Below are 13,093 nucleotides of genomic sequence, written 5' to 3'. Positions count from 1 at the left end.
TTATGACCCAGGAATTCCACTCCTGGGAATTTACCCAAACAAAATGAAATCAGCCTATAAAAGAGTTATCTGTACCCCATGTTCACTGCATCTCAATTCACAATAGGTAAGATATGGATTCATCCCAAATGTGCATCTACTTATGACTGGATAAAGACACCATGGTATATGTACACTATGTATTACTACTCAACCATAAAAAATGAAATCCTGTCTTTTGAAACAACGTGGATACAACTGAAAACCATTATACTTAGTGAAATAAGCCAGCCCCCAAAATACAAATACCACATATTTTCCCTGATTTGTGGTAACTAATAGAGTACAAAAAATGTAATGTATATTTACATTTTGAATTCAATGATTATTTGCAGTCCTTGTCTCTATGTTGAGGAACAATATTTTTATTCTTCTTACTATTTGTGGAACTCATTACTTAGTATAGTAAGTTTAGTTTTATGAGTTTAAAGTAAACTGAAATTAGATCATTGTAAAAATTAAGAGAGTGAATAGGAGAGGAAGGGGGAGGTAGGGTGGCAGCATGGGTAGGGTGGGAAGAATCACTATGTTTCTAAATCTGTATACATGAAATTTGTAAACCTTAAATAAAGTTTAAAAAAAGAGAAATGTTTAAATAAGGATGAGGATTTGGCACAGTGGTTAAGACTCCAGTCAGTGATACTTGAGTCCTATGTCAAATAGCCTGGGTTGAATCCTGATACCTCTTCCAATTCCAGCTTCCTGCTAATATTCACAATTGAGTCAGCAGGTGATGGCTCAAGAAATTCAGTCCCTGACACTCATGTAGATGTCCTAGATTGAATTCCAGGCTACTAGCTTTAGCTTGGTCAGCCATGACTTTTGTAGGCATTTGGGAGAGTGAACCAATAGATGGACTCCCCTCCCATTTCTTTCTCTCTCTTTCAAATAAAAAAAAATGTGAAATTAATCTCTTTTAAAAATAAAGGAATGTCTAAATAAAATTGAGAATTTAAACAAGATGATGGGGCCGGCGCCACGGCTCACTTGGCTAATCCTCCACCTGCGGCGCCGGTACCCCAGTTTCTAGTCCCAGTTGCTCCTCTTCCAGTCCAGCTCTCTGCTGTGGCCCGGGAGGGCAGTGGAGGATGGCTCAAGTGCTTGGGTCCCTGCACCTGCATGGGAGACCGGGATGAAGTACCCGGCTCCTGGCTTTGGATCGGCACAGTGCCATCTGTTGCGGCCATTAGAGGAATGAACCAACGGAAGGAAGACCTTTCTGTCTCTCTCTCACTGTCTATAACTCTCTCTCTGTGTCTCTCTTTCATTCACTGTCTAATTCTGCCTGGCAAAAAATTTAAAAAAAAAAAAAACACAAGATGATGAAAACTGTCATATTTAACCATAAAAATTAATTGTTATTTCTGATATATCTCAAGTAAAACTTTTTAAAGAAAAATTGCCTGAATTATATACCCTTACAATAATCCACAGAAGACTTAGAAATAAGAATTTTAAAACCTAATGCTTTTCCACAAGTGTCTCATGAACCTTATCACTTTAGTTCCTCTGCGCTTCTATTATGTTTTCTGTCTGTCTAAAAATAAAAATAGGGAAGAAACAGAATCAAAATGTAGTAAATAACAGGAGAAACTTTATTTGCCAAGGCATTTATTTATATTCCCCTTTCCTCTAAAAGTTTTAGGTACATAAAACTGAACTAAAATGATACAGAGAGGTTACACTGAGGTAACCATCTGCTCTAACTTGACCTTTAGAGCTTTCAGTACCTTTGTATCCAAGAAAATGAGGAATTCATATTTGTATATTGTTTATTTCAATTCTCAAAAGGTTGGGGAAAATAAGCTAACTGGAAGTGCTTTATGAAAACTGGTCTCAAGTGTAAAACTGTTACTCAAAGTATTTCCAAATTCTTAAACATTTTGAGAGAAAGAAACTAGTAGTTTTTTACCTTAAAATAACATTCTCAACTTACAATATTATGATCTTAAAACATTTTTTACTTTATAGACATTTAATCTACAATAGCTGCCAATAAAATAGTACAGAACACACATACATTTATAGAGTTTATTTAGTTATAAAATATGAATTAAGTCCAGGATTGATATTCAAAATACAGTTGGTCCTCCCCATCCACAAATCCCAACAAGCACAGAGGGAGAATATTCAAAAAAATAAAATTCCATTGATGCTGATGGGTAATATGTAGTTAGGCCTAAATGGTTTCTTCTGTACTGAACACATAACAAATGCTTCTGTACAGACTTTTTAATCTTGTCATTATTGCCTAAAAATACATTGCAACAACTATTTACATAGAAATTGCATTACATTAGATATGATTAATTTAGAGATGATTTAAAGGATACAGGAAGATGTGTACAGATTGCATGCAAATAATATGCCATTTTATATGAACTTGTATATCCATGATTTTGATAATCCTAGGGTCCTGCAACCAGTACTGCACAAATATCACTGAAAATGTATTTAAGAACTAGTACAGCAGCAAATATCCTAAACAAAAGCTCAACCACTACAAACAAAGGCCACTCAGTATGTACCAATTATCAGCCTTGCTTTCAAATGATAGATGGATAAATAGATGATAGATAAACAGACTATATATGCACACAATATAGAATGGTTACATATTATCTTGTTATAAAAGAAGCATTTTATTGCTTCGAAATCTGGGTTGACTGGGCCTCTTCTGGGACCTAATGCACTTCCTTACTCCTGTCATGTCACTTACTCCATTACACAGCAATTGCCTACTTTCTTAACTGTGTCACCTATTAGCCTGAAGCTGCAGGTCAGAGACTTTCCTCATTGAACACTTGCCCTATTTTATAGCACAATATCTTGTACACATCAATAACTGAAAATAGATTGCTTTATAGCATAAAATGAAATTCCAAGAAATGGTATAAAAGCATCTGTAACTTCGGTAGTCACAGATGAATACTGTAGCCACAGCAGGTTAAAGATCTCTAACAAATACAATAGTAAAGATTTTTAAGGTAATGCTTCCCATACCTTACTCAGCAAACCACATAACCTGAAAGGAGTATAATGGATTAAACTTACTCAATGACCCTTCAGGTCCTGAAGACCCAGAGCCCCAGGAAAGTCTTTAGCTCCCTGGTGAAAAATAGATAAGGGGTTTTAGAGTCATTAATAAGTATAGGAATTACTTAATATAGATCTTTTTTCCAGAAAGTATCGGGTACAGAGTTCTGAACTACATGCTTAATGAAAAAAAAAAGCAGTATGGCTGTCAAATTATATCTGAATGATCATAATTAGCAAAACAAGCATACTGCTAGAGATGCAAACAAGACTAAACATAGATTAATGCCAGGTACTGATTTGGTGACATTTTCAAAATTTTAGGATATCACTGTGTTACTTTCCAATTTTCCCCCATTGCTTATGTAGCACACCCCAGGGATGGCCTAGGAAAGTAATATGAATAACAACAGATTGATGAACACAGAGAAATGTTCAAGTGGCCTAGTCATGAATTCTGGTGGAGTCAGGTGCCAGAGACCTATTCCTTTTGGTGAGCCAATGCGGGGGGGGGGGGGGGGGACTATGTTAGGAGGGCTGCCAATTAGTGTACTGTGCTTTCAGATTTCAGGGCCCAGAATATTAATCAGGAATGCCAGCCAATAATAGGATTTGGGGAGCAAGTAGGCATAATTGGAATCCTATCCATAATTTATTGTCCTAGCTGATAAAAAATGTTTCAATCATTGAAGATAATATAGGATAAAAGTATTTAAAATATATTTTTAATATAAGACTGAGATGTGAATGGTAGAGGTCAAGCTAGTGACTATTTTCTGAAAACAAATTTCTTTATTTCTGAAAATTTAATACCCAGTTTGGAGAGCATCCAATTTGGGTTCTAATATAATTCTCTGGCTCCAGTAGGGTTACTCATGGTGTAACAACGAAGCAGGTAATTGGAATTAGCTCTTACACTGACAAAACGTCTTCTGGCACTTTCCTTTCTAACAGAAGGAACGGTTGCTTGGTTGTTTGCACTTAGTATTGAATACATATGCATACAATGAATTTCAAGTTAATTTTATTGTTCTTTCTTTTTAGAAGTTTGTCTTTATGTCATACATTGATAAATACAAATGTGCGTGGGATCCTACAAATTCCCCTGCACCAATATCTCTGTTTTCTACCATGTTTATCCTTTACAGAAGAAAGAAAAAACAGAGTGGGAAGCTGAAGAGACATTAAAACATTCTTCTATGAGACTAGATGACAAATAAATTATAAACAAACCTTCTTTGACAATTTATGTTCAAAACACTGAATTTTAAAAACTAGGTTCTATTTCTGATTGCAAACCATACCACAAGTCAGTTTGCAGAACTTTCATTAAGGTATCTAGAAGAGACAGATATAAATTATTCTGGTCTTATCTTGGGCACCATTTTATAAACACAGAGAAACCCATGCACCTAATTACACATATATTCTATGAGATTCTGTATGACCACATGGCACTGAAGTAAAGCACTGCCTCTGAAAATTCTACTTGCCATTTCTTTCTTGTAATAAAAAATCTATGAGACATTTCAATATGTTTCAGTATAATGTGCTTTAAAACTAGCATGACTTACAAAGAAAAAATAATATATTTACATGGTTTAAGGTCACGTGGAAAATAATAGTCTAACCATTTTTTTGATCATAAACTCTGGGACTACTAAGAATCTAGAAAACAAATCTGTTGTTATATATTAGCCAATGTTCACATTATAAACGTTAAAATCTGAAGTCGTCTTATCTTTAATTAAAAATCCAATTGAGAAAGTCACTTACTCAGCACTGGGGAGCCCTGTAGGCACTATGCTAACATATTTTTAAATTCCAAGTAGCTCTAGATCCCATATTAAACCCAAACTGGAAGAGGCAAGTCCAGTCCCAGAATGGAGAACCAGGTTCCAAAGGAACAGCTGAGGAAACTTTTCTGGTGGTCTGAGCTTTGAAACTACAGATGCTGGTTTGAGACCATTTTGAGAAATGGACACACCCAGACTGTGTAGTAATGAGAGCTCCCCACACAAAATATTCCAGGGACTTTGGTTTTCTGAATTACTGTTGTGAAGAGGTGGATGCTACAATGTGTGCTCCACCACACCAGGTGATGGGCATGTAATGGAACCAGAGAGAGCTGTTTCTAGAGAGGATTGGTGAAGACTGGTGCCATCTAACATTAAAGAAAATTTTTGTAGGCTGTATTAAAGAAGATACAGAAAAATATAATTTGAAACACTACTTTAATTAGAATGGCAAGATTGAAACCATAGAAGTTATGAAATACAGGCAGAATAAAGGGTTTGCTTTTGTAACTTGGTGATCACGATACAGTTGATAGAATCGCTGTTCAGAAATAGAATACTGCTAATGGGCATAGTTGTGAAATGAAAAAGACCCTTTCTAAAGAGATTCAGCCTGCTGCTGGGTAACAAAGAGGACATGGATGTCGATCTGGCAACTTTATGGATCATAGAGGAAACTTTGGAGGTGGTGGAGGCAATTCTGGCCTTGGTAGAAACTTTGGTGGAAGGTGGTGCTGTGGTAATGGATATGGTGGCAACAGAGGAAGTTACGGGAGGAAGTGATGTTGGTAGTCCCGGCTATAGTAACAGAGGAAGCTAGGATAGTGGTGGCCCAAGGTATGGAACCCTAAGTGGTAGATATGGTGGAGGAAGAGAATATGGTGGTTATAATTTAGGAGGAAGTGTTGAAGTGGTAACTGCAGTGGTGGTGAAAATCACAATGATTTTGGAAATTATGTGGACAAGAGCAATCAAATTATAAACCCATGAGAGGGGGCAGTTTTGGTGGAAGCAGCTCAGGCAATCATGATGGTGGTTATAAATCTGAAAGTCCCAGAGTGATATATATGGTAGCAGAAAGCTCTTAAAATAGAAGAAAAGTGCTGCAGTTCTTAGCAGGAGTGCAAGGAGTTGCCAGGAAAGCTGCAGTTACTTTGAGAAAGTCATCGCAAATAAGTAACAGGAACTGTAAAAACCTGCCACAGGAGGGAACAATAATCCATAGTAAGAAAAGTTACCACAGCTTAAAAAGGAAACCTTTCTTGTTCAGAACTGTCATAGCTAGTTTGCAGAAAATGCAGCAAATGGGTGATGTAATCCTGAGGTCTTTATGTTGCAGTTTTGTTTTTTCTTTTCATTACATCAGGTATATTTCTCTGTAAATTGTGGTAGTGGTGTCACAGATAAAAAATTAAACAACTGTTAACTCTTAAAAATAAATTGTATTTAATGAAGACTTCATAACGATGTATTGCAATCAGAATAATGTATTTTTTTCTTTCAGATCATTTCAATAGTCTACCAGCAAATGCTGTTGGTATTGTAACAATTCAAGACTCTCATAGAGAAATTTTAATCAGAAGCCCAGAGAAGACAGAAGAGAGATATTACCTAGTAATGTGCTATCAAAGTTAAGAGCCCTTTTAGGTTTTTATAAAATTCCATTCTGAGTTCTCCAGTTTAGACTAAATTTTGTAGGAGCAAAAAATAAAATAAAATAAAATAAATAAATAAATATAGTGGGAGCTAAAAGGGTGGGAATTGATGAATATTCTTGTTTTACGATTTGGCTCCTTTTTAAACTTCAAATCAAAATGAGGAAAAGCAGCTTGACCAGTTCTTTAAAGGGTCCTTCTGGTCCATGTGGACCAACTGGACCCTAATAACAAAATTTTTAAAAAAAGACAAATTTTCCTCTACCTGCTAGTGTTATAGCATAAAATTATTGAGACAAATGAAAAACATCAAAGAAGAGTTTTATTACCAGTTTGAATATTTTGTATCCCTCATGTGCTCAACAGAAAAAAAAAAAAAGAATTCAATTGCCCAAATACAGTCATCTGAGTACTATTTGCTAACCATTGAATCTAAATACTCCACTGAAAGGAACACATTGCTTAAGCACAGTCCATAGTACAGAGTCCCCAAATTGAAGTGCCATTCTTACTACATTATGGTGAAGCAAGGAAAATAAATTATAATGATGGATCGTATATAACTGGGCCCACATGCTTCCTTAACATTTACCATTGGTGCAAGTTTACCAGGTTCACCAGGAAGGCCTAAAATTTAGAACCAGTTATGTAGGTAAGCCAAAGGAAATCCAAATGCTATATTTTATATTCTCTGCAATATACTGTCAAGTTGCCCTATTGACTCTGATCCCTTACAGCTATGTGACTTTGCGCAAGTTACTTTTAACTCAATTTCTTAATCTGAATAATAGGATCACTTGCTCTACACAGAATGAGGCATTTACTGGTATCAGGGATACCAAATGCTATCATTCCCATCTGTTCCTTCACCCAATCTGACTGGGAACCTTTCCTCCTCTGACCCAGATGCACACTCTGAACACGCAATATCATCATCATATGTAACAAGGGCTCAATAATTGCCTGCCACTGTCCTGGGCTCTTTGACCCCAGGGAACTTTACCAGGGCTTTCTCTAACCAAATATCTACTTGAAACATTCAGAGAAAGACTGGAGTAAAATGCAGTAGAAATGAGGGTGTTGTTTCCTTCCTACTGGTATGACCTGGAGGAGGAATGGTGGTAAGTGGAAGGTGAACCCCATCCTTCAAGACCACATTTTACATCCAGCCACTCCCTTTGGGATCTCTCTTGGACTCCATTCTACTTTAGTCTCTCCTATCTTCTCACTGGACTTAACACCAGGATAGGGACACTGCACCTGCAGCACAGGCCAATGCTGCAGAGCCCAGGAAAGTCCTGCCAACCTTCACCATCCACACGTTCTGATCCAATTGCTTCCTTCTAGGCCTGCTGCATCTTGGAAGGTGTACATTATGCCTTGCTTCCAAGTGGACACTGACACTGTTCAGATCTTGTGGACATTTGAGACCTAAGTCAGTGGCAAAAGACTGTTACTCATTGTCCTGAATACAACGTCAGCGTCAGCACATTCACCTCCAACCCTTGTCCAGAGACTCAAAGGCACTAGGAGTTTTAGATAGAAGCTGCAGATGTCCCGGCCAAGGTGAGGTGGCAAAGAACCCAAGACCCCAGCCCAGTACCATACGCAACTCACAGAAATAGCAAACAAGTGAGCTCTTACATATTCACACCGGCAGTCTACACACACTGAGCTGGCCACATGACCAGTTTTCTTGCATCAGGACATAAAAAAGGCTCACAATCTGTACACAACGTGTAAGGCTTGAGTGATGCCCTCCCCACATATTAAGGTGCTGCACAAAGGGTCACATCATCCCCAGCCACTCCTTCTATGCTCCTGTTTCTGACATTTCTAGACCTACTGAGGTCCTGGAAGGAATTGTGCCTTGGTGTTCTTGCTAGTGAGCCTGGCCCCAAACACACAAAATGTATACCTACTCCCTCCCATTTCTGTTCTGGGTCCTGGGTCTTCTGCCTACAGGAGCCTCCGGGGGCAGTTAAGGAGTTACCATAATCAGGGGGCTTCTTGCTGGAATAGGTTCTGAGGGAGCCGCATCCTGGCTGAGCCCTGCAGTCTTTCTTTGAGGACTCAGAGCCAGGGCACTGGGGAGATCCTGTGTGTTGTTGCAGCTCACAATTTGCCTTCTGCACTACGGGATGCTTACTGTACTCTTGGATAATGCTTTTCTACTTCAGTGGAAAAGAAAGTCACTATGTGAAGCATTCTGCTTCCAATGCTACTAAGCTAATAATGGGGTCATGTCCATGTCTATTTACTACTTTTGTAATAAATTTCCTACATTTTCTACCATATCTGCCTTTCTGAACTCAACGGAGGGATGATTTTCTCCCACTACAATCACAGATTTCTCTACTCCTTTAAGTTGGTTAAAACTTTAAATATGCTAGAGCACATTTGTGAGAGCATGGACAATTAGATTATCAGCATAGATTTTGTTTTTGCCTTAAGCTTAACTATCTGGAATAAGCACAGCTATTTTGGCTGTTAATTTAATATGAAACACATACCACTTATTTCCCCTTAATTCTCTAATTTTCCTAATATTCATAATAATGATTAGCACGTAAAAGATGCCTAGGGGGCATGACCAGGACAAAGGAGCTACATCCAGTGGGTAGCAGTGGAGAGGGCAAGGGTGACTTGTAGGAATGTCCTCAGGATGGGACAGGGCAGGGGCAGCTAGCTGCAGCCAGAGTACCCAGCTTCGCATCGGAAGCCTGATGTGCACAATGGCTACACCACTGGAGTGAACTCTGATTCTGAGTGTGTATCTCTGAAGATCCAAGCTGAATGCAAGTCTCACCTGAATCCACAAAGGGCTTTGGGAGTGTGGGATGGAAGTTCACACAGATTTTAGGTTTCAAAGAGAATGAGAAAATTAAAGAAAAAAATATACTAAGAGGGACACAGAGCCACTGTAACATTTGACATTATCATATTTATAAGCAAATACCTGCAAATAGTTTAGTGAAATTAAAAAAAAAGGGGGTCACATGGGTTAGATAAATGCAGTCAAGTCATAAGTCAATTAACAAAGTGTGTAACTCACTTCAACAGAATGTAAAACAAAAGAAAACAAAATTAAAAATAGATGCTGGCACAAAATCAGTCACATAAAGACAGCCTGCACTTTATGCCACCACAACACTCAGCTCACAATTTCTCTCTGCCTGATAGACAGACTCCTACAGTGCAAACAGCTCCAGGTTCATCTACAAATAAGTCTGTGATAACCAGGATCAAAAAGGCCACTAGAGACTCAACTCTCTATACTAAACAGAACACTCATCATGCAGGGCTGGAGCCGTGTGGCACATCTGTGCTCACACAGCCGATGTGTACAAGTAAAATTGTAGGAGAAAGGATGTGCAGGCGAAACTGAGAAATTCCAAATAACTGTGTAAATTATGGAGATGAGATTTCAAACAACTGCATATTACAGACTGAATGGTCATTGGTTCCCAAAATTCATTGTGTAAGCAGGGGTCATTTACATGGTTTCAATCATAAGGGGAGGCTGAAAATGCAGGATGTATGTCTGAGAGAGGAGAGCAGACACTGAGGAACACACAGCCAGTCTCTAGCATACAAGGTCACTTCCTGTGTATCTGCTGAGGTGTCTCTTCTGATAAGAGTTTATCCACATTCAGTACACTCAGCAATGCCTCCTCTGTGATTTAGCTAACATTTGTTGAGGTTTGACTTGTGAGAAAAGATCTTTCAATACTCATTACATTCATAGGGTTTTTCTTCCATGAATATTTTTGAAAAAAGTTATGTTTATTTGAAAGGCAGAGGGACAGACAGAGGGAGAGACAGAGAAAGAGAGAGATCTTCCATTTGTTGATTTACTCCCCAAATGCCTGCAACAGCCAGAGCTGGATCAGGTTGAAGCCAAGATCCTGGAACTGCATCTGGGTCTTCCACATGAGTGGCAGGGACCCAATTAATTGGGCCATCATCTGCTGTATTCCCATGTGCATTAGTAGGAAGCTGGATTAAAAGTGGATTATCTTGGACTTGAACTAGATCTCTGATATGGGATGCAGGCATTCCAACTGGCAGCTTAACCTCTTGTGCCACAATGCCTGTTCCACTCCTGTGAATATTCTGATGCTTGTTGAGATGTGACTTCCTGCAAAAGGCTTTTCCACATTCTTTACATTCATATATTTTCTCACCTGTGTGAATTCTTTGATGTATCCTGAGATTTGACTTCTGGCAAAAGGTTTTAGAACATTCATTACACTCATAGGATTTCCCCCCTGTTTGAATTTTCTCATGCCTGACGAGATCTGACTTTCGGGAAAAGGCTTTCCCACATTCATTACACCCATAAGGTTTCTCCCCTGTGTGACTTCTCTGGTGTATAATCAGGTATGATTTCTGGTAAAAGGCTTTCCCACATTCATTACATGGATAAGCTTTTCCTTCTGTGTGATTTCTGCGATGTATGATGAGGTTTGACTTCAGATAAAAGGCTTTTCCACAATCATTACATTCATAGGGTTTCTCCCCTGTGTGAGTTTGCTCATGTCTGCTGAGGCTTGTTTTCCTGAAGAAAGTTTTTCCACATTCGTTGCACTTGTACGGCTTTTCCCCAGTGTGAGTCTGCTGGTGCATGCTGAGGTTTGCCTTCCTGCAGAAAGTTTTTCCACATTCATTACATTTATAGGGTTTCCCCCCTGTGTGAGTCTGCTGATGCCTACAGAATAGAGACCAGTGGTAGAATGCTTTATCACACTTTTTACATTCATACAGAGTTCTCTGATGTTGAGAGAGAGATGACTTGTAGAAGAAAGTTTTCCCACATTCTTCACATTCAAATAATTTCTCACCTGTATGAAGTCTTTGATGTGTCCTGAGGCTGGACTTCCGGCAAAAGGTTTTCCCACAGTCATTACATTCATAGGGCTTTTCCCCTGTGTGAATTCTCTGATGTATGATAAGGTCTGACTTCTGGTAAAAACTTTTTTCACATATATTGCATTCATTGTTTTTTTCCCCTGTGTGAGTTCTCTGGTGTCGGTGGAGGTTCGACTTCCGGCAAAAGCTTTTTCCACATTCATTACACCAATAGGACTTTCCCCCTGGGTGAATGCTGTGATGCACGGTGAAGTTTGATTTACAGTTGAAAGACTTCTCACACTCATTACACGCACAGGGATGTTCTCCTGTATGTGTCACCTGATGTACTGTAAGGTCTGATTTGTGTGTAAAGAACATTGCCTCGCTGTTGAAGGTGCTCCTTTGTCCACTGTGTTCAAAATTCTGTGGCAAAGCCTGATGCCGACTAGGATACTCGTAGAATCGGAGAGATTTCCCAGGTTCATCAACAGAGGCATCAGGTTTCTCTCCAGCCCACAGATCATCAGGCTCACTAAGGAGAAGAGAGTTCTGACATATTCTATACTCCTCAGGCCCCATTTCTGCATAATTTCCATCCTTCATTATCAGTTTTGACATATGGTTGGATTTTAAATTAAATGTTTCTCCTAAATAAGTGTTCTCCTTGGTTGATGTGTTGTTTGTCATTACAACTTGCCAGAAAATCACGTCTTGAATTTCCTGGCTTGTTCCAATGAGGTCGTCCATTTTCTGGAGAACTGAAATGAGGGGAAAAAAATCATATTCATCAACCACATCTAAACATTTCTTCTGGAATACGTGTATAAAGGCAAAATAGTTCCTTCCTGTCATGACAAAATCTTTAAACGTCAATAAAGGACATTCATTTATGACAGTACATGTTAATTCTCCCTGGTGAATCAATATAATAAATTACACTAGTAGATTTTCCAATGTGAAATCAGGATGGTTTTTGTTGTTTTATTTTTCCTTTTAACAAATTGGAAAACACTACTGCCTAGCTCTAGTATTATGCTGAGAACTTTTCATCAGCCATTTTTCCCACTCTCTCCATTTTTGCCTCATAATAACTATATTTTGTGCTTTTCTTTTGCTCTTCTTTCAGCTTAGGAGATGGCAAGGTTTTTATAAAACATCTACTTGTAGGTACAGGTGAGAGCCATGCATCTGTCAATTAAGCAGAAACATGGCTTAGGAACAGGCGATGTACGTCTGTCTACTTCTCACCATTCCCCAGGGAATGACTGTAGCCATTTGTGGGATTTTTCAAACACGTGACCTCTTCTCCCCCATTCATTAAGACAGCATACACCACATTCCTAAAGAAAGCTGACATCTTCTGCTCCTCAGCATCTTAAGAGGTTCAGAAAAGCTCTAGCCCACCACTCCTGGGCACAACCTCTCCCTGCCGGTCTAAAGGATCTGGTTCTGCAACCCAGTCTGAGACCATCATCGCTGAAAACTCTTTTTCTGGCTCCTTTTGAGATTAACATCCTTGACATTCTCCACTCACTTCCTCGTACATACTCCAGCCTGCAAATAATCTGCTTCTGGTGACTAACCTTCCATAGGCATTTCAGCTGTCACAGGCCTGTCACAGAAAACTGAGTCTTCTAAACATTTATCTCTTTGTACTTTTAGAACGCTAGCTTCAAAATCTATCCTCAAACAAACATGAATCCTTCAGTATGC

At 38.8% G+C, this 13,093-nt stretch overlaps 1 protein-coding gene across 2 annotated transcripts in view; it reads right to left on the bottom strand.

The window, feature by feature from the left end:
• Positions 1-2,072: 2,072 nt before the first annotated feature.
• The window catches only part of LOC133754171 (zinc finger protein 717-like), a 30,520-nt gene continuing 19,499 nt past the window's right edge, over positions 2,073-13,093 (bottom strand). For both annotated transcript variants that reach the window (XM_062184712.1, XM_062184710.1), the window contains one exon: positions 2,073-12,138. In XM_062184712.1, the coding sequence (XP_062040696.1) occupies positions 10,313-12,138 (1,826 nt within the window). In that variant the 3' untranslated portion in view covers positions 2,073-10,312. The remainder of the gene's footprint in view (positions 12,139-13,093) is intronic.

This window comes from Lepus europaeus, chromosome 3 (assembly GCF_033115175.1).
Source record: "Lepus europaeus isolate LE1 chromosome 3, mLepTim1.pri, whole genome shotgun sequence".
Lineage (NCBI taxonomy): Eukaryota > Metazoa > Chordata > Mammalia > Lagomorpha > Leporidae > Lepus > Lepus europaeus.
Note: the sequence above shows the minus strand (reverse complement) of the source record. Positions and strands in the feature narration are given on the sequence as shown.